Source organism: Bombina bombina, chromosome 1 (genome assembly GCF_027579735.1).
Source record: "Bombina bombina isolate aBomBom1 chromosome 1, aBomBom1.pri, whole genome shotgun sequence".
Classification (NCBI taxonomy): Eukaryota; Metazoa; Chordata; class Amphibia; order Anura; family Bombinatoridae; genus Bombina; species Bombina bombina.
The window spans coordinates 1,536,490,502-1,536,514,954 of NC_069499.1; the positions used below are offsets into that span (position 1 = coordinate 1,536,490,502).

General features: G+C 38.0%; 1 protein-coding gene across 1 annotated transcript in view; it reads left to right on the plus strand.

Annotated features, from left to right (window-relative positions):
• Positions 1-23,055, plus strand: part of LOC128654585 (myosin-4-like) — a 192,927-nt gene extending 169,872 nt beyond the window's left edge. The window contains exons 34-39 of the mRNA XM_053708583.1: positions 208-333; positions 2,803-2,973; positions 3,826-3,930; positions 11,001-11,096; positions 13,096-13,230; positions 22,949-23,055. Coding sequence (XP_053564558.1) covers positions 208-333; positions 2,803-2,973; positions 3,826-3,930; positions 11,001-11,096; positions 13,096-13,230; positions 22,949-22,969 — 654 coding nt within the window. The 3' untranslated portion in view covers positions 22,970-23,055. The remainder of the gene's footprint in view (positions 1-207; positions 334-2,802; positions 2,974-3,825; positions 3,931-11,000; positions 11,097-13,095; positions 13,231-22,948) is intronic.
• The last annotated feature ends 1,398 nt before the right edge of the window (positions 23,056-24,453 follow it).

Genomic DNA, 24,453 nt, shown 5'->3' on the forward strand with positions numbered 1-24,453 from the left:
TGGGGGTTGTGGGAAGGGAAGTGATATTTAACAGCTTTGCTGTGGTGCTCTTTGCCTCCTCCTGCTGGCAAGGAGTGATATTCCCAACAGTAATTAATGATGATCCGTGGACTCATCGTATCAAGAAAGAAATTTATCAGGTAAGCATACATTTTGTTTTTTATTATTTTTCAGTTTTTATATTATTTTTTTCTCATGTGCTTATAGAACACAGGTCTGATCAATGCAAAAAAGAAGCTGGAAAGTGATGTAACCCAGCTTCAGTCTGAAGCTGAAGACGCTGTTCAGGAGCTGAGGAACGCAGAAGAAAAAGCAAAGAAAGCTATTACTGATGTAAGCTTTTACTTTTATTTTTTTTAATCTAAATTAGGTTTTGCAAAGAAACACAAAAGTGCTAAAATGGATTTTTGTTTAACAAAAATAAAATGAAAAAATATATAAATGTGCCATGAATATGTCTTTATACGCTATTAAAGAAACCCTACATTCAAATGTTTAAAATTCTGCAATAAAAGAAACCTCTTTTTATAGTGCAGTTTATAGATAGTGCACAGATATTTGTCATTGTTATGTATAGATCTTTAAATGGAAATGATTTAGGCAACTGCAGTTTAACATGAAACAGGGTCACTATTTGTAGCTTCCGTTATTAGGCAGGAGATGCCTCAGTTTCTCAGGGGCGGAGTAGCACAATTTATTGAGGAAAATCAGAAAAAAAAGTAATGAATTTAAATTGCATTTCTGGTACAATTCTGATTTAATTATTTTGGCGTAGATTACAAGTGGAGCTCAATTTTCCCTGCATTGTTTTTCTAAAAAAGTATCGCTCAGACTGGTATATAAGTGGATGGTTGCAAATTTTAACCAGATCATCTTAACACAACCAAAACGTTTATTGCTTGACTTATATATTTAATGAATAGCACAGGGAATATTACAAGTGGTGGGGTTACGTGTTTCATTTGAACGCAAAACTGATAATGCCTTAAAGTGATGTGAAATCGAATTTTATACAACTTTCTAATTTACTTTTATTATCAATTTTTTCTTAGTTTTCTTGGTATCTTTTGTTTAAAAGCAGGGACGTATGCTTAGGAGCCATCTCATTTCTGGAGCGCTATTGGGCAGCAAAAGCACTAGATGGCAGCACTATTTAATTTCATGTAGTGCTCCAGATGACTACCTAGGTATCTCTTCAACAAAGAATATGATGGGAATTAAGCAAATTTGATAATAGAAGTAAATTGGAAACTTTTTTTTAAATGCTATACTCTGGGGTCTATTTATCATGATGTGAGCGGACTTGATCCGATGTAGTGTATCATGTCCGCTGCACATCGATAAATGCCGACAGCATACGCTCTCTGCATTTATCATTGCACCAGCAGTTCTTGTCAACTGCTGGTGCAATACTGCCCCCTGCACATTTGCGGCCAATCGGCCTCTAGCAGGGGGTGTCAATAAACCTGATCGTATTCGATCGGGTTGATTTCTGGCGATGTCTGTCCACCGCCTCAGAGCAGGCGGACTGGTTATGGAGCAACGGTCTTTAGAGAGCTTGATAATTCGGCCCGTCTGTCTGAATCACAAAATATTTTTTTGGGTTTCATATCCCTTTAAAAGTAATGCTTTTTGAGACCTGCAGAAAGCATTATTATTAATAGTATAGCACAGAACTACACAAATAACTTCCCTACTTGTGCAGTTTTGACTAAGAGCATCATAGGCTTAGTGCTCTAGCAATTTTAGACATGACTTTTATAGCGTGCCCCCACAGAAGTCTATTAAAGGGACATAATACTCATATGCTAAATCACTTGAAACTGATGCAGTATAACTGTAAAAAGCTGACAGGAAAATATCACCTGAGCATCTCTATGTAAAAAAGGAAGAGATTTTACCTCACAATCTCCTCAGCTCAGCAGAGTAAGTTCTGTGTAAAAAGTTATAGTTCACCTGCTCCCAGCTGCAGGGAAAAAAATTAAAAAAATTAAGAAATGAACAGCAGCCAATCAGCATCAGCAGTGCTGAGGTCATGAACTCTTACTGTGATCTCATGAGATTTGACTTAACTCTCATGAGATTTCATAGTAAGCTTCCTTTACCTGATTGGTGAAATAATATGAGAGTGCACGAAGCTCATCCTTTCAGTTGTCCTAGGACAGACACACTAATATGCTGCTTAGAAATCCTTTACAATGGGAGGTGGCTACTGAGGAACTTTTGAGGTAAAATATCTTTCTTTTTTACATAGAGATGTTCAGGTGATATTTTCTGGTCAGCTTTTTACAGCTATGCTGCATCACTTTCAAGTGTTTAAACCTTTGGGTATTATGGCCCTTTAAGCAAGGCATTTAGTGCACCTGTACTATCCAACAACTATTGTCAGCGCAATAAATACCTTAAAACTAGCAATATGAGTGCAAAAATATCATCAATATTTATCACGCTCAAGCAATGTCATCACACAATAATGCTAATGTTTTTGCTGTCCACGTGTAATCCAGGCCTTTATGAGTGTTTAAATTATCTATCACTTTCTTTTTTACTAAAAAAAAAAAAAGACTTACAAATGCAAAGGCAGATCAGCTGCTTCCTCCCCAGGGAACTGGTTCTTCCCACTTCAGCTAAAATGTGGCGCATCTGGATACATTTTGTTACATGATAACAAACGTCACCTCAGGAAGAATAGTTTGGATTTTAGAAGACAAGAGTGAAGGAATCACTAATATGATTGGTCCGTTTCATTGTGACATTTTCATTGGCAGTGGCAGTTGTTATATTAATGTGTACTTTTTTAAGGCTGCCATGATGGCTGAAGAACTGAAGAAGGAGCAGGACACCAGCGCTCACCTTGAGAGAATGAAGAAGAATATTGAGCAGACTGTGAAGGATCTGCAGCATCGTTTGGATGAAGCTGAGCAGTTGGCACTGAAAGGTGGGAAGAAGCAGCTCCAAAAGTTGGAGGCCAAAGTAAGTACAGAAACCACAGTAGTGAAAGTATTAATCACAGCTATCAAAAGACTTCCTGATTCATCTTTATTCACCATGAGAGGGATTACTAAGAATTTATAAATTTATATTTTTCAAATAATGTGACTTCTAGCAGGAATTTTGTCGCTGACAATGCTGTTGGGGTTAACTCCCCTTGGGATAAACTCTCGACCTAACCCTGAGCCTAGCTCTAATGCTACTGTACCAATAACTATAGTGTTAACCTTAGCCTTAACAGTAGCATTAACCCTGACCATAATCTTAACATATCACTATCTCTAATCCTATCCCTAACTCTACCACTGACCCTAACCATAATCCTACCTCTAATAGGATCCTTAACGCTAACCTTAAACCATAGCCATAACCCTAACTGTAGATCTAACCTTAAACCTAGCTCTACGACTAATCGTGGGGCATGCAGAAATACTACTTTTAGCGAGAGAGGCCCAGGACAGCAGCATCGTACAGGGTATGGCGCTGGTCATTAAGGGGTTAAAGGGATAGGAAAGTCAAAATGTAAACTTGCATGATTTAGACAGAGCATGCCATTTTAAGACACTTGGTAGAATGAAATATACCAAAATGGTCCTAGATCAAGATCAATACTTTGGGTTGTCTACTAAAAAATATATATATAGTTGTGATAGGTAAATATAAAAAAGGCTCTATTTCTGTTCGAATGTACTGATGGCAAAAATGCTCTGGTCTTTTGGGGAAGTTTTAGCCTGAAATGTCCGGTCCTTAAGGGGTTAATATAAAAAGTATTAATCAGATTAAAAGCATGTAAACTGTAGATTTAATTACTTTCCCCTTTGTGTATGATTTTAGGTACGTGAGCTGGAAAATGAGCTGGAAGCTGAACAAAAGCTGAGCAACGAGGCTACAAAGGGATATCGAAAGGTAGAAAGGAAACTTAAGGAAGTGACTTACCAGGTATGAAAAGAGCCTACTCTCTACTTTTGTTTTCAATCTACCACTAAAAATAATTCTAAAGCATTAATATGAATTTATACAAAACATCATAGCAACATTCATTTAGATAAAGGGTTAGTGTTTATACTGTGATGCTAGATTAGCAAACATTTGCAGGTGGTTTAATACAAGCATATTAAAAGGGACATGATACTAAAATATTAAATCACTTGAATGCAATGCAGCATACCTGTTAAAAGCTGATTAGAAAATATCACATAAACATTCTATACTATAATTGCGTTTGTAACGCGTCCGTCGGTGTCGTCAGTTGCGCACGCATCCTCAAAGGAATGTTGGCAGCACGAGGCAGCCAACAGAATGTTGTCTGTGCACGCAGCCAAAAGAATTCACCTGAGCACAGCGAAGCTGCATCCCGGTGGATTCCAAAAATGGGAAGGTGGTGAAAGAATCCACCGCAGGTTGATTCTTTTACCACCCTGCCATTTTCGGGAATCCACCAAGATGCAGTGAAGGCAAATGAAGCATTATAAAAAAAAAACTAACTGCACGCAATAAGTATTAAAAATAAAATAACCGCCCGCAATAAGTATTAAAAAAAACATAAGCCTCTGCAATAAGTATTAAAAAAAATAAAATAACCGCCCGTACTAAGTTTTAAGAAAAAAATAAACTAACCACCCGCACAGAGTATTAAGAAAAACACCCCAACTACCTAATAAAATTATTAACCCCTAAATCCGCAAACACCAACATCGCAAACTACCTAATACATCTATTAACCCCTAATCCGCAAACCCCCCACAACGGATTATACCTAATTTACCTATTAACTCCTACACCGCCAACCCCCACAATGCAAAAAACTAATTAGATGACTAAACGCTCTAACCAAACACACCTAACAAATTAACCCCTTAATTACAATTAAAAAAATTACTACATTACAATAGAAAATAAAAAAATTACATTAATCTAATTACAGAAAATAAAAAAACGCTAACATTACAAAAAATTAATAAAGAACAGTATCCAAAATAAAAAAATTAAACCTAATGCCTATGAAAATAAAAAAGCCCCCCTAAATAAAAAAAATCTAATCTAATTCCAAACTACCAATAGCCCTCAAAAGGGCTTTTTGTAGGGCATTGCCCTAAATAAATTAGCTCTTTTACATTACAAATAAACCAAGTCCTCCCTAACAGTAAAACCCCCCACCCTCCAAACCCCCCAAAATAAAAAAACTAATAAACCTAAACTACCCATTGTCCCTAAAGGGGCATTTGTAAGGGCATTCAGCTCTTTTTCACTGCCCTTAAAAGGGCATTCAGCTCTTTTGCAATTTTACCCCCATAAAACCTAATAAAAAAAACTAAATCCCCCCCAAAAATAAAAAAAAACACTAAATCCCCAAATAGGTACTCACAGTTTCAGAAGTCCGGCGGAGAAGGTCTTCTTCCAGACGGGTCCATCATCTTCATACACAGCGAAGGTGGAGCGGAGTGGAGGTCCTCTCAGAAGTGGCGATCCTCTGCGGCAGTCATCGGTGACGGTGGCGCTCCTCGGCGATGTGGATGAAGATGATAGACCCGCCTGGAAGAAGACCTTCTCCTCCGGACTGAAACTGTGAGTACCTATTTGGGGCTTTAGTGTTATTTTTATTTTTTTATTTTTTTGGGGGGGGTTATTTTTTTAAGATTAGGGTTTTTTTGGGCAAATTGCAAAATAGCTGAATGCCTTTTAAGGGCAGTGAAAAAGAGCTGAATGCCATTTTAAGGGCAATGCCCATACAAATGCTCCTTTAGGGGCAATGGGCAGTTTAGGTTTATTAGTGTTTTTTATTTTTATTTTGTGGGGTTTGGTGGGTGGGGGGTTTTACTATTAGGGGGGACTTTGTTATTTTTAATGTAAAAGAGCTCATTTCTTTAGGGCAATGCCCTACAAAAAGCCCTTTTAAGGGCTATTGGTAGTTTAGTATTAGATTAGGGGGTGTTTTTATTTTGGGGGGATTTTTTATTTTTATTGGGGTATTCGTTTAGGTTTAATTTTATTATTTTTGATATCTTTGTTTATTTTTTTTCTGTATTTTTACTTTTTTATTTTTTGTAGCTTGGGGGAATTCATTTTTAACACACAGATTGCCCTCTGGGCAGGCTTATCAACTAGTCTCTATATAAAATGTCTTCATTAGCAACATCCTGTTGCAAAGGGACTTTAAGCAACCAATCAGGAAGCTTGTTCAGGCACAGTCACTTAATTTCCCTCTTCAATGTAAGGAAGTTTACTATGACATTTCAGCACTGATTAAAGGGGCAGTATACACCAATGTTCATACAACTGCATGTAATAGACACTACTATAAAGAATAATATGCACAGATACTGATATAAAAATCCAGTATAAAACCTTGCTTTTAAAAACTTACTTAGAAGTTCTAATTTAGCACTGTTGATGAGATTAGCCTGGGACACCCGCTGAAAGGTGCTGATAGCAGAACCTCCCCTGCATATGAAAAGTCCCATTATACAAACAGAAGCAGTCTGAAGTCTGTAAACATCAGTATACATCTAAAACTTTGGGGCTTGGTTAGGAGCCTTAAAATCAGCTCAATGTTATTTAAAAATAAGCAAAACTATATATTGTTACGAAAACACACCCAGATGTGATATATAAACGGATCATCTACAACATTTTATGCAAAGGAAAATCTAGTGTACAATGTCCCTTTAAGCTGATTGGCTGTTTTTTTCACTGTGCAGATGATACTAAAAGCAATAGCTCTGCATTACAGAGCACTTACTCTGGTGATCTAAATACATTTTGAAGTAAAATATCTTTTTATTTATTGAGATCCGGGGCGCGATCTGATATAGATCATAGTTTGCCACGCAAGCGAGGGAACCCCCGCCGCCCGTAGTTTCAGCTCGCAACTCGAGCTATCCCATATATGGCACCGTCAGAGGCTAAAGTGCCGTAAGTCGGATAAACCAGCGATGTCCAGAAATCTGCGTAAGTACAAATTTCTGGAGTCGCCAGTGACTTATAGCACTTTAGAAACTGCCGGCACCTACAAAACCTGACTAAGTTATAAAATCACCCATACTGTCTAACACGCCTCCCAAACATAGCCCGACACGTATACCCCTCTATCCGCTATCCCCCCTCACTATCCTAACAATAAAAAATGTATTAACCCCTAAACCGCCGCTCCCGGACCCCACCGCCACCTACATTAAAAGTATAACCCCCTAATGTGATCCCCCTACACCGTCGCCAGCTACATTACATACCCCCTAATGTGAGCCACTTACACCGCCGCCATCTATATTACCTACCCCCTAATGTGAGCCCCTTACACCGCCGCCATCTACATTACCTACCCCCTAATGTGAGCCCCTTACACCGCCGCCATCTACATTACCTACCCCCTAATGTGAGCCCCTTACACCGCCGCCATCTACATTACCTACCCCGTAATGTGAGCTCCTACCCCACCGACAGCTATAGTAAAATTATCAACCCCTAATTTAATCCCCCTACCCTGCCGCCAGCTATATTAATTACATTAACCCCTAATTTAATCCCCCTATACCGCCGCCAGCTATATTAATTACATTAACCCCTAATCTAATCCCCCTATACCGCCGCCAGCTATATTAACTATATTAACCCTAATTATATTAGGGTTAATATAGTTAATATAGTTATTATATTATATATATTAACTATATTAACCCTAATTATATTAGGGTTAATATAGTTAATATCGTTATTATATTATATATATATTAAGTATAATAACCCTATCTAACTCTAACATCCCTAACTAAATTCTTATTAAAATAAATCTAATTAATATTAATATTATTGATTAAAATATTCCTATTTAAATCTAAATACTTACCTATAAAATAAACCCTAAGATAGCTACAATATAATTAATAATTACATTGTAGCTATTTTAGGGTTTATATTTATTTTACAGGTAACTTGGTATTTATTTTAACTAGGTACAATAGCTATTAAATAGTTAATAACTATTTAATAGCTACCTAGTTAAAATAATTACCAATTTACCTGTAAAATAAATCCTAACCTAAGTTACAAATACACCTACACTATCAATAAATTAAATAAACTACAAATATCTAAACTAAAATACAATTAAATAAACTAAACTAAATTACAAAAAATAAAAAAAGATTACAAGATTTTTAAGCTAATTACACCTATTCTAAGCCCCCTAATAAAATAATAAAGCCCCCAAAAATAAAAAAATTCCATACCCTATTCTAAATTAAAAAAAGTTAACAGCTCTATTACCTTACCAGCCCTTAAAAGGGCCTTTTGCGGGGCATGCCCCAAAGAAATCAGCTCTTTTGCCTGTAAAAAAAAAACACAATACCACCCCCCAACATTACAACCCACCACCCACATACCCCTTCTCTAACCCAAACCCCCCCTTAAATAAACCTAACACTACCCCCCTGAAGATCTCCCTACCTTGTCTTCACCTAGCCGGGCAGAACTCTTCATCCGATCCGGGCGATGTCTTCAATCAAGCGGCAGAGAAGAAGTCTTCCATCCGGCGATGTCTTCATCCAAGCGGCAAAGAAGAAATCTTCCATCCGGCGATGTCTTCAATCAAGCGGCAGAGAAGAGGTCCTCCATCGGGGCGAAGTTTTCTTCCAAGCGGCATCTTCAATCTTCTTTCCTCGATCCTCCGACGCGGAACATCCATCCGGCACGACAACTTCCAGACGAATGAGGTTCCTTTAAATGACCTCATCCATGATGGCGTCTGTCGAATTCCGATTGGCTGATAGGATTCTATCAGCCAATCGGAATTAAGGTAGAAAAATCTGATTGGCTGATTGAATCAGCCAATCAGATTCAAGTTCAATCCGATTGGCTGATTGGTTCAGCCAATCGGATTGAACTTGAATCTGATTGGCTGATTCAATCAGCCAATCAGATTTTTCTACCTTAATTCCGATTGGCTGATAGAATCCTATCAGCCAATCGGAATTCGACGGACACAATCTTGGATGACGTCATTTAAAGGAACCTCATTCATCGGGAGGTCTTCGTGCCGGATGGATGCTCCGCGTCGGAGGAGCGAAGAAAGAAGATTGAAGATGCCGCTTGGAAGAAAACTTCGCCCCGATGGAGGACCCCTTCTCTGCCGCTTGATTGAAGACATCGCCGGATGGAAGACTTCTTCTTTGCCGCTTGGATGAAGACATCGCCGGATGGAAGACTTCTTCTCTGCCGCTTGATTGAAGACATCGCCCGGATCGGATGAAGAGTTCTGCCCGGCTGGGTGAAGACAAGGTAGGGAGATCTTCAGGGGGGTAGTGTTAGGTTTATTTAAGGGGGGTTTGGGTTAGAGTAGGGGTATGTGGGTGGTGGGTTGTAATGTTGGGGGGTGATATTGTGTGTTTTTTTACAGGCAAAAGAGCTGATTTCTTTGGGGCATGCCCCGCAAAAGGCCCTTTTAAGGGCTGGTAAGGTAATAGAGCTGTTAACTTTTTTAATTTAGAATAGGGTAGGGAAATTTTTTTATTTTGGGGGGCTTTATTATTTTATAAGGGGGCTTAGAATAGGTGTAATTAGCTTAAAAATCTTGTAATCTTTTTTTATTTTTTGTAATTTATTGTTTGTTTGTTTTTTGTAATTTAGTTTAGTTTATTTAATTGTATTTTAGTTTAGATATTTGTAGTTTATTTAATTTATTGATAGTGTAGGTGTATTTGTAACTTATGGTAGGATTTATTTTACAGGTAAATTGGTAATTACTTTAACTAGGTAGCTATTAAATAGTTATTAACTATTTAATAGCTATTGTACCTAGTTAAAATAAATACCAAGTTACCTGTAAAATAAATATAAACCCTAAAATAGCTACAATGTAATTATTAATTATATTGTAGCTATCTTAGGGTTTATTTTATAGGTAAGTATTTAGATTTAAATAGGAATATTTTAATTAATAATATTAATATTAATTAGATTTATTTTAATAAGAATTTAGTTAGGGATGTTAGAGTTAGATAGGGTTATTATACTTAATATATATATATAATATAATAACGATATTAACTATATTAACCCTAATATAATTAGGGTTAATATAGTTAATATATATATAATATAATAACTATATTAACTATATTAACCCTAATATAATTAGGGTTAATATAGTTAATATAGCTGGCGGCGGTATAGGGGGATTAGATTAGGGGTTAATGTAATTAATATAGCTGGCGGCGGTATAGGGGGATTAAATTAGGGGTTAATGTAATTAATATAGCTGGCGGCGGGGTAGGGGGATTAAATTAGGGGTTAATAATTTTAATATAGCTGTCGGCGGGGTAGGAGCTCACATTAGGGGGTAGGTAATGTAGATGGCGGCGGTGTAAGGGGCTCACATTAGGGGGTAGGTAATGTAGATGGCGGCGGTGTAAGGGGCTCACATTAGGGGGTAGGTAATGTAGATGGCGGCGGTGTAAGGGGCTCACATTAGGGGGTAGGTAATATAGATGGCGGCGGTGTAAGGGGCTCACATTAGGGGGTATGTAATGTAGCTGGCGACGGTGTAGGGGGATCACATTAGGGGGTTATACTTTTAATGTAGGTGGCGGCGGGGTCCGGGAGTGGCGGTTTAGGGTTTAATACATTTTTTATTGTTAGGATAGTGAGGGGGGATAGCGGATAGAGGGGTATACGTGTCGGGCTATGTTTGGGAGGCGTGTTAGACAGTATGGGTGATTTTTATAACTTAGTCAGGTTTTGTAGGCGCCGGCAGTTTCTAAAGTGCCGTAAGTCACTGGCGACTCCAGAAATTTGTACTTACGCAGATTTCTGGACATCGCTGGTTTATCCGACTTACGGCACTTTAGCCTCTGACCGCGCCGTATATGGGATAGCTCGAGTTGCGAGCTGAAACTACGGGTGGCGGGGGTTCCCTCGCTTGCGCCGCAAACTACGATCTATATCGGACCATGCATTTTTATATTATGTAGTAACAACACTGTGTATAGTATTGATGTTATATCACTGTTTTTCAGTCAGAAGAAGATAAAAAGAATGTTGTGAGATTGCAAGATCTGGTGGATAAGTTGCAGGCTAAACTTAAATCCTATAAGAGACAAGCTGCAGAGTCGGTATGTAAACTGAAAAATATATAGAAGCTTAACCCTTTGTTTGTGAACCATTTCTCAACCCTGTGCTACTGAAACCATTTTAGGCTTTTTTGAGCTCATTTGTTTTAAATTTATTTTGACTATATATATATATGTTCCTACTCCATACAATATCACTAATCATAATAATTGTTTTTGTTATAAAATACATCAATGCATAAATAAACAAAAAAGCATGCACCAAAAATTACATTAAATTGGATAAATAAGATGAAGGGAGATGACATTCCATTTTTTTTTTCTTCCATGATTTAGGTGGAGCTTGTGGTTTTAAACAACTTTCCAATTTACTTCTATTATCTAATTTGTTTTGTTATCTTGGTATCCTTTGTTGAAAAATTATACATAAGTAGGCTCAGAAGCTGCTGATTGGTTGCTGGACTTAAATGCTTCATGTTATTGACTCACCTAGTGTGTTAAAGGGAGAGAGTACACCAATTTTCATATAACTGTATGTATGTAATATACACTACTATAAATAAGAACATACACTGATGCTTATCTAAAAATCCAATATAAAACCTTTTAAAAAAATTACTTAGAAGCTCCCAGTTTAGCACTGTTGATGAGGTTAGGCTGGGACACCCAGTGACAGGGGCTGTGAAAACAAGAAGATCAGACACTCCCCCTTCCCCCCCCCCTTTCCTGCAAATGTAAAGACAGATACCAAAAACAGGAGACAGCTGGAGTCTGTAGACATCAGTATACATCTGATACTTTGGGGCTTGTTAGGAGTCTGAAAATTAGCACAATGTTATTAAAAAATTAGCAAAACTATACATTGTTACAAAAACACTGCCAGATTGGCTATATAAATGGATCCGCTACAAAATATTTGTGCAAAGAAAAATCTAGTGTACAGTGTCCCTTTAACTAGCTCTCAGTACTGCATTGCTGCTTCTTTAACAAAGGATACTAAGAGAATGGAGCAAATTAGAAAGTTGTTTAAAATTGTATTCTCTATCTTAATCATGAAATAATTTTTTTGGTTTGTGTCCCTTTAAATCTTGGCTATAACAACAAAAATAAAGGCTATGGTTGCTGTCAGGTGATCATTTTGACTATGGTAATCCTCATGACAGCTAACCCTGTGTTTCAATGGTAAAGAATACATATTTCAGATGATATATTTGTTTGGTGATGGTGGCATGAAGAGACTCTTGCTGGATCAATATTGTGATGTACCTGTCACTGTTATGACAATCACCTGGAAGTTGGATCTACATAAAACCATTCTTTTACAAGTGCTTTCAGATAAGGGGGTCTCATATATTCCTTTGTACTGATTTTGTTCCATATGCCTATGTCATGTGACTTCAAATTTGAAAGAGAACTCACACACACCGTTTTATTTTTAGATGGGGGTGCTCAGGTCCATTTTATAGCATTAGATGTCACCTGATACACAGGTGATTGCAATTACTATTGTAATCACCGGTTACCTTTCATTTTAAAGTGGATAATCCTTTCTTTCATATCTGATGCATTTTTAAATATCTTTCCAATTTACTTATATTATCAAATGTTACCTTGTCCTCTTTGTTTCCTTTGTTGAAAAGCAAACCTATGTAGGCACAGAAGCAGCACTGCACTACTGGGAGCTAGCTGGTGATTGGCTGTGACTTACATATAACTTTTGTCATTGGCTCACCTGAGCCTACCTAAGGTTAATTTTCAACAAAAGATACCAAGAGAACAAAGTAAATATGATAATAGAAGTAAATTAACAAAAAATTAAAATTGGATGATCTCTCTGAATTATGATAGTTTTACTGTCCATTTAGACATGCAGGAATCTTGCATAGCACTGACAAAGCAACATGTTTTCTATTTTTCTAAAATCAGCTTTTTATCAGGAAGTTAAAGAACCATAATCTGGTGCGGGATCACCAATTTTTTGTAGCCAGTAATATAGTTTGGGTTAAGATCTATTTATGACAGTATTTTTTTCTTTTTTAAGGATGAACAGACCAATGTTCACCTCTTAAAGCTGAGAAAACTTCAACATGAGCTGGACGAGGCTGAAGAACGAGTGGATATTGCAGAATCCCAGCTCAGTAAGATCAGGGCAAAGAGCCGAGATTTCAGTGTGAAGGTAATAACATTTATTTTGTTAAAGGGATATTAACCCCACATTTTTTCTTTCATGATTCAGATAGAGGATGCAATTTAAGGTACTTTCTAATTTACTCTTATTATCAATTTTTCTTTGTTCTCATGTTATCTTGATTTGAAAAAGCAGTAATAAAAGGTTAGGAGCCGGCCCATTTTTAGTTCAGCAACTTGGTAGAGCTTGCTGATTGGTTTGCTACATTTAGCCACAAATCAGCAAGTGCTACCCAGGTGCTGAACAAAAAATGGTCCGGCTCTAAAGCTTACAGTACTGCTTTTTCAAATCAAGATAGCATGAGAACAAAGAAAAATTGATAATAGGAGTAAATTAGAAAGGTGCTTAAAATCTAATGCTCTATCTGAATCATGAAAGAAAAAAATTGGGTTTAGTATCCCTTTAAATACTGAAAATTTAATTTGTTAAATGAAAAATGATGCTCCAGCATTCCTATACCTGTACATTAGAATTAAAAAAAGGATGTTAATACCACATTTTAAATTCTCATTTAGGGCAAGATTACAAGTGTACTGTGTATGTACTTTAAATATTTTACATTCCATATATATATAGATAGATATTTTACAAAAAATCATCAGCAAAGAAGACTAAAAGAGTGATGTTAATATTGTAATAGAGATAAATTGGGATTTTTTTACTTGCATACTCTGGGGCCTGTTTATTATGTGTCTGTCTGACATGATCCAATCAGTGGATCATGTCCGACAGACATCGCTGAATGCGGAAAGCAATACGCTCTCTGCATTCAGCATTGCACCACCAGATCTTGTGAACTGTTGGTGCAACGCCGCCCCCTTCAGATTTGCGGCCAATCGGCTGCTAGCAGGGGGTGTCAGTCAACCCAATCGTATTCGATCGAATTGAATTGCGTCAATGTCTATCCGCCTCCTCAGAGCAGACGGACAGGTTATAGAGCAGCGGTCTTTAGACCACTGCTTCATAACTGGTGTTTCACGGGGCTTCATGCTCCATACGGAGCTTGATAGATATGCCCCTCTAGCTGGACCATGTATATTGAATTTAATTTTTGTTACAAATTCAGCTAGTAAAACTACTGCATCATCTTACTCAGCAGTGTTTAATTTAAAGGGACAGTCCAATACTAGATTTCGAGTGGAGAGCTAACTGTTATGCGCAAGCAACATAGGGTTATCATCTTTTGCGTGTGACAGAAAAAGCGTGCATATTACGAGTTGATAGTAAACGCATTCGATTGAACGCGATAAAGATTTTCGCTTGCCGGGGTTTACGCGACTTGAGAGCTAGCGTAAAGGGTGGGGAAAAAAGTTACATTAAACACAACATAAATACACTTACAAGTACAGTTACCCTCATATAAACACTGTCTGATAAACATTAGTTAAAGGGATATGCAACCCACATTTTTCTTTTATGATTCAGGTAGAGCATGTGATTTTCTACAACTTTCTTATTTACTTCTAATATCAATTTTTCTTTGTTCTCTTGGTATCCTTTGTTGAAATGCAGACACATATGCTTAGGAGCACTATATGACAGCGTTTTTTGCAAGAATGTAATCCATTTGCAAGAGCACTAGTTGGCAGCAATTTATTGCTACGTAGTTCCAAATGCCTACCTAGGTATCTCTTCAACACAGAATATAATGGGATCAAAGCAAATTTGATAATAGAATTAAATTGGAAACTTTCTTAAAATGCTATGCTCTGTCTTAATCACAACATGACATTTTTGGGCTTTATATCCCTTTAAAAAAATAATAAAAAAAAGTTAAAAGGGCTCAAAGATATATGGTATAAGGTGTTTGACGCAAAATGTGCTGCAAAGTGCTATACCATAAATTAACATACACGGATAAGTCTAAATATGTGTATATATGCATATAAGTGTGTAGATGTGTGTTCATATGTATTTATTATTATCAGTTATTTGTAGAGCACCAACAGATTCCGCAGCACTAGTTTTACTGTATATTTACTTTACATATTTAAAATTCTAATTTTCTTCACATACTTCTATATAAATCTACATATACCTATATCTATATATCTATTTCCATAGAAATATAGGTATAGACATCTATTTTACATAAACAGTATCAGCGACATATAGAAATAAATATTTAATAATAAAAAGTACATTACTTTCTATTTGAGAAACATAGGAATGTAAAATATGCTTAAAACGCATTGCGTTTCACGATTTACGATGGGTTAGTGAACATGAAGAATTTCTAATTTTAATGCACATTATTGAAATATTAAATATAAAATATTAAAAAATATTAATAAAAATGATTACACATACTATATATTTTTTTTTAAATAATCCGTAGACTATATCTATGTTTTTTAAAGTATGTTAAATACATTTTAATATTAAAAAATATTAATAAAAATTATTACATATACTGTATTTTTAAAAAATAATCTGTAGAATATATCTATATTTTTAAAGTATGTTAAATACATTTTAATAATTATTATTATTTTTTTATATTTGATATTTTATATTTCAATAACGCGCAATTTCTTTCTAATGACATGGTGAGTCCATGGATCATCATAATTCCTGTTGGGAATATCACTCCTGGCCAACAGGAGGAGGCAAAGAGCACCACAGCAAAGCTGTTAAATATCACTCCCCTACCCACAATTCCCCAGTCATTCTCTTTGCCTACAGTGCAAGGAGGAGGTGAAGTTTAAGTTTCTGATAATATTTTTTCTTCAATCAATATTTTATTGTTTTTGAGCAGAGTAGGTTTACTCTGATCTCTTCTGGGGACTAGCCTTAGTCCACGTCAGTCTCTTCAGTAGGGCAGTGGTGACTTTTGAGCAATTGGGAACTTGTGAGGTACAATCCTCTCTGCGTTTTCCCATAGTTTTTGCTGCCCTGATCAGAAAGCCTGAGTAGGTTTACTCAGATTCTTTCCTTTTTCCACAGGTCCATGAGAGGTATTACAGCCTCTGAAACCGGGTGAGATACCGGACAGATTGTTTTTCAGGTGAGTGCCTTTATATTTTTCTTGGGAGTAGAACAGCAGGAAAAATGTGGCACCTCAGAATTTAACTACTGCTTTAACAGGACGCTTTATATTACCCAGCTAAGGAAGGGTTAATTTTTGGGCAGCTTGGCAGGCACTGGGAGATGGTGAAGAGATATTTTTTATTTTAAATTGGTGGCTCAGCTGTGTGTTCTGGTAGAATTACGGGCAGCACTTTTACTTTATTATTGCGGCCATGTTTTTATCTTTCCCTGTACTAGGACCGCTGGGACCGCTCTGAAACTTAAAAGGAGGGCCCTTGAAATAGGTGGGCTAGCCTTTAGGTGCACTTTCAGTTGCGCTGTCGGCCTGTGCTGTGACGCAGTTATCTGACTGCTCCGTGTTGGGGAAATAATTTCGGAGCCGTTATAGTTCTGAAATGGCTGTTGAATGTAAGACTCGTTTTTTTTTCTGGCTGCAGGACAAGGCACCTCAGTGAAGCTACTGAGGTGCTTGGGGTTGCCTGGGGTTTTATTGCGGAGTTGCTTCCTAAATTAAACATTGATTTAAAGACACAGTACTTTCAATTTAGTTTTTATTAAACGGTTTATTTATTTTTATTTGTACATGTCTTTTGCAAGATGGAAGGCTTTGCAAATTGTTTCATGTCAACTGTGCTTTGGTTCCCAAGTGGAACCTCCTATACCATTTTGTTCCTTATGCATTGAGAGAACTTTGAGATAACATTTTTAACCATGAGCTACCATTAGCTAAAGCGAATGCTGTTCAGGTGTCTCCTGTATCAGATATGCTGCAGCTTTCTCCTTAAGCGTCCCATCCCTTTCAGTCTCCACATGCAGTGCCCTGCGTTTCCTCTAATATTCCGGTAGGTTTTTCTTTGCAGGATATTGCTATCCAGGTATCCTCTGTGGTATCTGAAGCCTTATCTGCCTTTCCCATGTTGCAGGGGAAACATAAAAGGAAATATAAGGAATCAGTGAGTATGGTTTTTATTCAAGTTTTGGCTATCCAAGATGCTCCTTCACATAAGTCAGAGGATGAAGACACTTCGGTAGCATCTGAGGGTGAAATCTCAGATTCAGATAGTATAATTCCTTCTTCTGATGCTGAAGTTATCTCCTTCAGGTTTAAGCTTGAAAACCTCTGCATGCTACTTAAGGAGGTTTTGGCTACCTTGGACAACGCCAATACAACCATCGTAGTCAACCCTAAGAAATCTAGTAAGCTGAGCAAGTATTTTGATGTTCCCTCCACTGTGGAGGTTTTTCCTGTGCCAGACCGTGCTACAGAGATTATTGCTAAGGAATGGGAAAGACCTGGTATACCCTTCTCTCCATCTCCAATTTTCAAGAATATGTTCCCTATAGCAGACTCTATTAAGGAGTCATGGCAAACAGTTCCTAAGGTGGAAGGGGCGGTTTCCACTTTGGCTAAGAGGACTACTATTCCCATAGAGGATAGTTGTTCTTTTAAAGATCCAATGGATAAGAAACTGGAGGCCTTATTAAAGAAAATGTACATTTACCAGGGTCTCCAATGGCAGCCTGCGGTGTATATTGCTACTGTCAACAGCACTGCATCTTACTGGTTTGATGCATTGTCTGATTCTATTCGGACAGATACTCCTCTTGAGGAGATACAGGACAGGATTAAGGCTCTCAAATAAGCCAATGTCTTTATGTTGGATGCTTCCTTACAGGTCATTAAGCTGGGAGCTAAGATATCTGTTTTTGCGGTTCTAGCATGCAGAGCCCTATGGTTGAAGTCCTGGTCTGTTTGGGCCTGGGTTGGCTAAGATTATCTCAGACATTACATGGGGCAGGGTTCCTTTCTTCCTCAAGATAAAAAGAATAAGCAGAAAGGAAGTCAGAGTAATTTTCATTCCTTTCATAACTTTTGAGGTAAACCCTCCTCTCCCTCCTCCAAGCAAGATCAAACCAAGTCTTCCTGGAAACCTAACCAGTCTTGGAATAAGGGGAATCAGACTAAGAGGCCTGCAGCTGACTCTAAGTCAGCATTAAGGGTCGGCACCTGATCTAGTAGGGGGCAGACTTTCCTTTTTTGCTCAAGCTTAGATACGAAATGTCCAGGATCCATGGCGGTGGACATTGTATCCCGGGGTACAGAATAAATGTCAAGACCTTTCCTCCCAGAGGAAGGTTTCTTCTTTCCAGATTATCTTTAGACCAGACAAAAAGAGAGGTGTTCTTATGTTGTGTCAAGGACCTTACCTCTCTGGGGGTTATAGTTCCTGTTCCTCCACAGGAACAGGGTCTGGAATTTTACTCAAATCTGTTTGTTGTTTCCAAAAAGGAGGGAACGTTCAGACCAATTTTAGACCTAAAGTGCCTAAACAAGATCCTCAGGGTTCTATCCTTCAAGATGGAGACTATTTGCTCCATTCTTCCCTTGGTTCAAGAGGGTCAGTTCATGACAACCATAGACCTAAAGGATACGTAACTTCATGTTCCCATACACAGGGATCATCACAAGTTTCTGAGGTTCGCCTTCCTGGACAATTACTTTCAATTTGTGGCTCTTCCATTCGGCCTTGCCACAGCCCCCAGAATTTTCTCAAAGGTTTTGGGATCCCTGTTGACAGTTATCTGGTCTTGGGGCATTGCAGTGGTGCCTTATTTGGATGACATTCTGGTTCAGGTGCTGTCTTTTCAACAAGCAAAATCTCATATGGAGATCTTGTTGTCTTTTCTTCGCTCCCACGGATGGAAGGTGAATCTAGAAAAAAATTCTCAGACTCCAGCTACAAGAGTACTGTTTTTAGGGACTATAATAGACTCTCTTCTGACAGAAATCAGGAAGTTAAAGATCCTCAACTCTTGTCTAGCCCTTCAGGCCTCTCCTCGACCATCAGTGGCCCAATGTATGGAGATGATTGGCCCAGGGAACTTGCTTTTGCAGGCCCTCTTGAGTTGTGGCTTCTATGGACATCATTCCATTTGCTCGGTTTCATCTCAGACCTCTGCAGTTATGCATGCTAAGACAGTGGAACGCGGACCACGAATAGATCTGGATCAGGCAACAAGAGACTCTCTTCTGTGGTGGCTGTCTCATTACCATCTTTCCCAGGGAACTTGCTTTCGCAGGCCCTCTTGGGTGATTGTAACAATGAATGCCAGCCTTCTGGGTTGGGGAGCAGTCTGGGGCTCATTGAAGGTGCAGGGCCTATTGACTCGGAAGGAGTCAGCTCTGCCCATAAACATTCTAGAGCTGAGAGCAATCTTCAATGCTCTGCTGGCCTGGCCTCAGTTAGCTTTAGCCTGGTTTATCAGGTTTCAATCGGACAACATAACCTCAGTGGCGTACATAAACCACCAGGGGGGACTCAGAGTTCATTGGCCATGACAGAAGTGGCCCGAATTATTCAGTGGGCGGAGACCAACTACTGCTGTCTTTCTGCGATCCACATCCCAGGAGTGGACAATTAGGAAGCAAATTTTCTGAGCAGACAGACTTTTCACCCCGAGGAGTGGGAACTTCATCCGGAGTTGTTTTTCAATTTCACTTTCAAATGGGGGCAGCCAGAACTGGACCTCATGGCTTCTTGACAGAATGCCAAGCTCCCAAGGTATGGCTCTAGGTCAAGGGATCCACAGGCAGTTCTGATAGATGCTCTGGTGGTTCCTTGGAGTTTAAGTCTAGCATACTTATTCCCTCCGTTCACTCTCCTTCCAAGAGTCATTGCACAGATCAAGCAGGAGAGGGCGTCTGTAATCATCATACCCCTGGCGTGGCCTCGCAGGATCTGGTATGCAGACCTAGTGGATATGTCATCCTTTCCACCTTGGAGACTTCCTCTGAGGAAGGACCTTCTACTTCAGTGTCCCTTTTTTCATCCAAATCTCGTTTCTCTGAAGCTGACTGCTTGGAGATTAAATGTTTAATTTTATCTAAGCGTGGGTTTTCCGAGTCGGTTATTGAGACCTTGATCCAGGCTTGTAAGCCTGTGACTCGTAGGATCTACCATAAGATCTGGGGTAAATACTTGTATTGATGTGAAACCAAGGGTTACTCTTGGAGTAGAGTCAAGATTCCTATGATTTTGTCCTTTCTCCAGGATGGTCTGGAAAAGGGTTTGTCGGCGAGTACTATGAAGGGTCAGATTTCGGCATTGTCTATTTCATTACATAAGCACTTGGTGGATGTGCCTGATGGTCAGAATCCGGCCTGTGTTTAAATCAGTTACTCCTCCTTGGAGTCTTAATCTTGTTCTTAAAGTTTTTTAGCAGGCTCCGTTTGAGCCGATGCATTCCTTAGATATTAAGCTATTATTTTTTAAAGTTTTGTTTCTCGTTGCTATTTCTTCTGCTCGAAGAGTTTATGAACTCTCGGCACTTCAGTGCGATTCTCCTTATCTTATCTTTAATTCTGATAAGGTGGTTCTGTGTACTAAGTTTGGTTTCCTGCCCAAGGTTGTTTCGGTCAAGAATATTAATCAGGAAATCTTTGTTCCTTCCTTGTGTCCTAGCCCTTCTTCTCATAAGGAATGGTTGTTGGACAGCAACCTCCTGAGAAAATCACAGCTCATTTCACGAGGGCTGTTTCTTCTTCCTGGGCCTTCAAAAATGAAGCTTTTGTGGAACAGATTTGCAAGGGTGCAACTTGTTCATCTTTGCACACTTTTTCCAAATGTTATAAATTTGATACTTTTGCCTCGGCTGAGGCTTCCTTTGGGAGAAAGGTTCTTCAAGCTGTGGTGCCTTCTATTTAGGTTACCTGTCTTGTCCCTCCCTTATCTGTGTCCTCTAGCTTGGGTATTGATTCCCAACAGTAATTATGATGATCCGTGGACTCACTGTGTCATTAGAAAGAAAATACGATTTATTCTTACCTGATATATCCACGGCCCGCCCTGTATTTTCAGACAGTTTCTTTTTATATAAACCTAAGACACCTCTGCACCTTGTGTTACTTCTATAGGACTAGATATATAGGTGTGTGTGTGTATATATATATATATATATATATAATATGTATTTACAATAAAAAAATTTCATTGAAGTATTCATAACTCCTGTAGGTTTAGCACGCAAACAATAGGTGTTTTTTTCTTGTGCGCTCTCAATTGACTTCTATGGGGAAAAGTTAACACGGTTGCGATATTTGGGTAGCGCGTGTTGGGTTTCACTTGCGCGCAAAATTTTTACTTTCAGCTTGTAATATGTGCGCTATCCGACACGTGCTAAAAATTCTCTGTCTAGCAAAGTTTGTGCTCGAGTGGGATTGCTAAATAGCACTCCACTTGTAATCTGGCCCTTTCTAATTAAAAGACAGTTCAGTTGTGTTGCTATAGAATAACATTTCAGCCAAGTATTAACATTTTTAAAATAAATTTGCAGTTATTTTTCAGTTATTATAAAATGTATTGTTTTCTAGCTGTTATCAGTTAAAGCCAATTAGGAACAAATAAGTAGTTATAGCTTTGGGGAGTCAGCAGGTGCATTTCAAGTTCAGAGAATTAGAAATTGCTCATATTGCGGAGCTAAATTACAGAAAAGGGGGGCAAAAGATATGATGAAAATATATTGCAAACATTTTTTATATAAAACAATTTAAGGCGTTTTTGGCCCTTTAAAGGGACATGAATTGGCACAACTACAAATGCATGGTTACTGCTCACCATCTTATTCTTTTTCCTCTTGTTTGAACTCCCCTCTAAACTTGCTGTAAGTCCAAATTAAGTTACATTTTGAAATTAATCTAAAGATGAAAATAACTCAAAATTAACATACCATCTCAACTGTAATATAAAATATATGGGGTTAGATAAAAAAAGAGTGCTGGGGCATATTTTGGCCTAGGCAAACAAGGCATTTGCCTAGGGCGGCATATTTAGGCGGGCAGCACTTTTGTGAGTCTTGCTACACACACACTCACTCACTTTATTTTGAGTGCCTAGGGCAGCACAAAACCTAAATATGCCATTGGTAGAGTGTAATTGTAGTGCAGTGCAGGGTATGTTATCTGGTGTCTAGCACTAAAAATAATGCACAAATTGGCATTACAAGTGGATAATGAAACATTTAATCGGAGTATCCTAACATGGTCAAAACTTTTTATTGCATCCTATAATTTTAATGGATAGCTCAAGGAGCGCTATCAGCATGCTCATTACGTTTCTATTAAGCGGTTAATTGTTGAATTTGTGCGTAATCCAAAATGCAACTGTAAAATTGAGTGCATTTTGAGACCTTAATTATTAATGATATTGCAAATAGCAACATTAACAGCTCGGCCACTTGTGCACCTTAGGCATAGCGCACACCCTCGGCTTATCGTTTGAGCGATATCCAACATGAATTTTAGAGCACTTCCCCATTTAGCGCACCCAAGACTATCGCCCGTCCGAGGAAAAATTAACTTTGAAGTTGTAATTAAACTACAAAAATAGAAGAACTATTGATTACAGTCTAGTAATGTTACCAACATCTGTGCACATAACTGTATTCCTGCACAAAAACAGACAAACAAAAAACACATAAAAAATACAACTTTATATTTATGGAACTAATGAGAAAAAAATTTCCATATACATTAATGGTGTTTTTCTGTTGAAAATCATTAGATACAATTTTCTAAATACTTGTGATCAACCTCAAATGGTAATTAAATATTAAGAAATGTTAAAATAACAAACAATTTGTATTTATTTATTATTATTTATTTTTTGTGTTCTTGCAGGTGAAGGAAAGTGAAGCCTAATTTGCACAGAAATGTCTTAAAGTGATGAAAGATGCCCTTTTTGTGTATTGTGCATTGTACACAATAAAAAATATTTCTTAAAGTTATCATTTTCTTTATTAGTTCTTGGAATTAATAGTGATATCTGTTTGTTTTCTGGTGTATACTAGATAGGAATATTTCAGCTGATAATAATGTTCAACACTGCAGTTGTGTTACAGCCTTAAAGGGACATGAAACCCAACATTTTTCTTTTATGATTCAGATAGAACATACAATTTTAAACAAATTTCCATTTTACTTCCATTATCAATTTTGCTTCATTCTTTTTGTATCCTTTATTGAAGGAGAATCAGTGCACTATTGGTACTTAGCTGGACACACTGGTAAGCCTGTGTCAACAGGGACATATATATATATATATACAGCCACCAATCAGAAGCTAGATCCTATCTTCTGGGAATATCTAGGTATGCTTTTTAAAAAAAGATACCAAGAAAGAATCATGAAATAAAAATGTTGTGTTTCATGTCCATTTAAGCAGCCAACTCTGGGACAGATTACAAGCGGAACACTAACAGTAATGCACAAGGGATATCGGTTTTATAGCAGCAGTTTGTGCTCATCCGAAGTTGAAAGTAAACGCAATTGCTTTAGCGCAATTGAATTTAACAGATGTCAGGATAGCGAGACCTCAGAGCTCTGGTTAACCGTTTCGTATCACAAAAAAGTGTCACAAAACACATCAAAAATACATTTAAAAGTACAGTTACACTCATCTAATAAAAAGTTATTAAAAAAATATTGCACAAAAAAAAGGGCTCAAAGATACGAGATCAAAGGTGTTGGAAAAAAATGCAATCAAATGGCTTTAACCCCTTAACCACTGCAACATGCCCTGTTCATCGCTGGTCGTTACAGGATTGTCTGGCTGTAATACCGCAGGTCTTGCCGAGAGCCACACAGACCCCCCCTCTCACCTGAAGGGGTATAAAGTAATTAACCGAAGGCTCTGGACAACTCCTGACAGAGACGGAATCAGCGATGAGCAAAATGAAACAAAGTAGTACCTGTAGAATGGGGACTCACACCAATGCTGGATAGCGATCACCAGGAACAGTAACAAGAAAGGTTCCCAGGAAGTAGGAAAAGTCAAGGTCAAAAGTTCAGTCCAAAGTTGAAGCCAGGTATCCTCCAAACTTGCAAGGTGCCAAAGGAGTAGGAAGTGCCAAGGTCAATAGTTCAGTACAAAGTTAAAGCCAGGGGCGAGGTTACATATGCAGCGTAAGTTTCAGCGCAACTGCTGAAACCCCTGTAGCCTGTAAGTTCACCTCGCACATAGGGTGAATCACATAAAACGCGCCGGCAGTCGAACAAAATGGCGACATTCAGAAATTTGTGGAAATACACATATTTTGGGTCGCCTAAGTTAAAAACAAAAAAAAGTGCAAAATAGACATAAAAATCTAACCCACCTCAAAAAATTAAATTGACACGTCAAAACC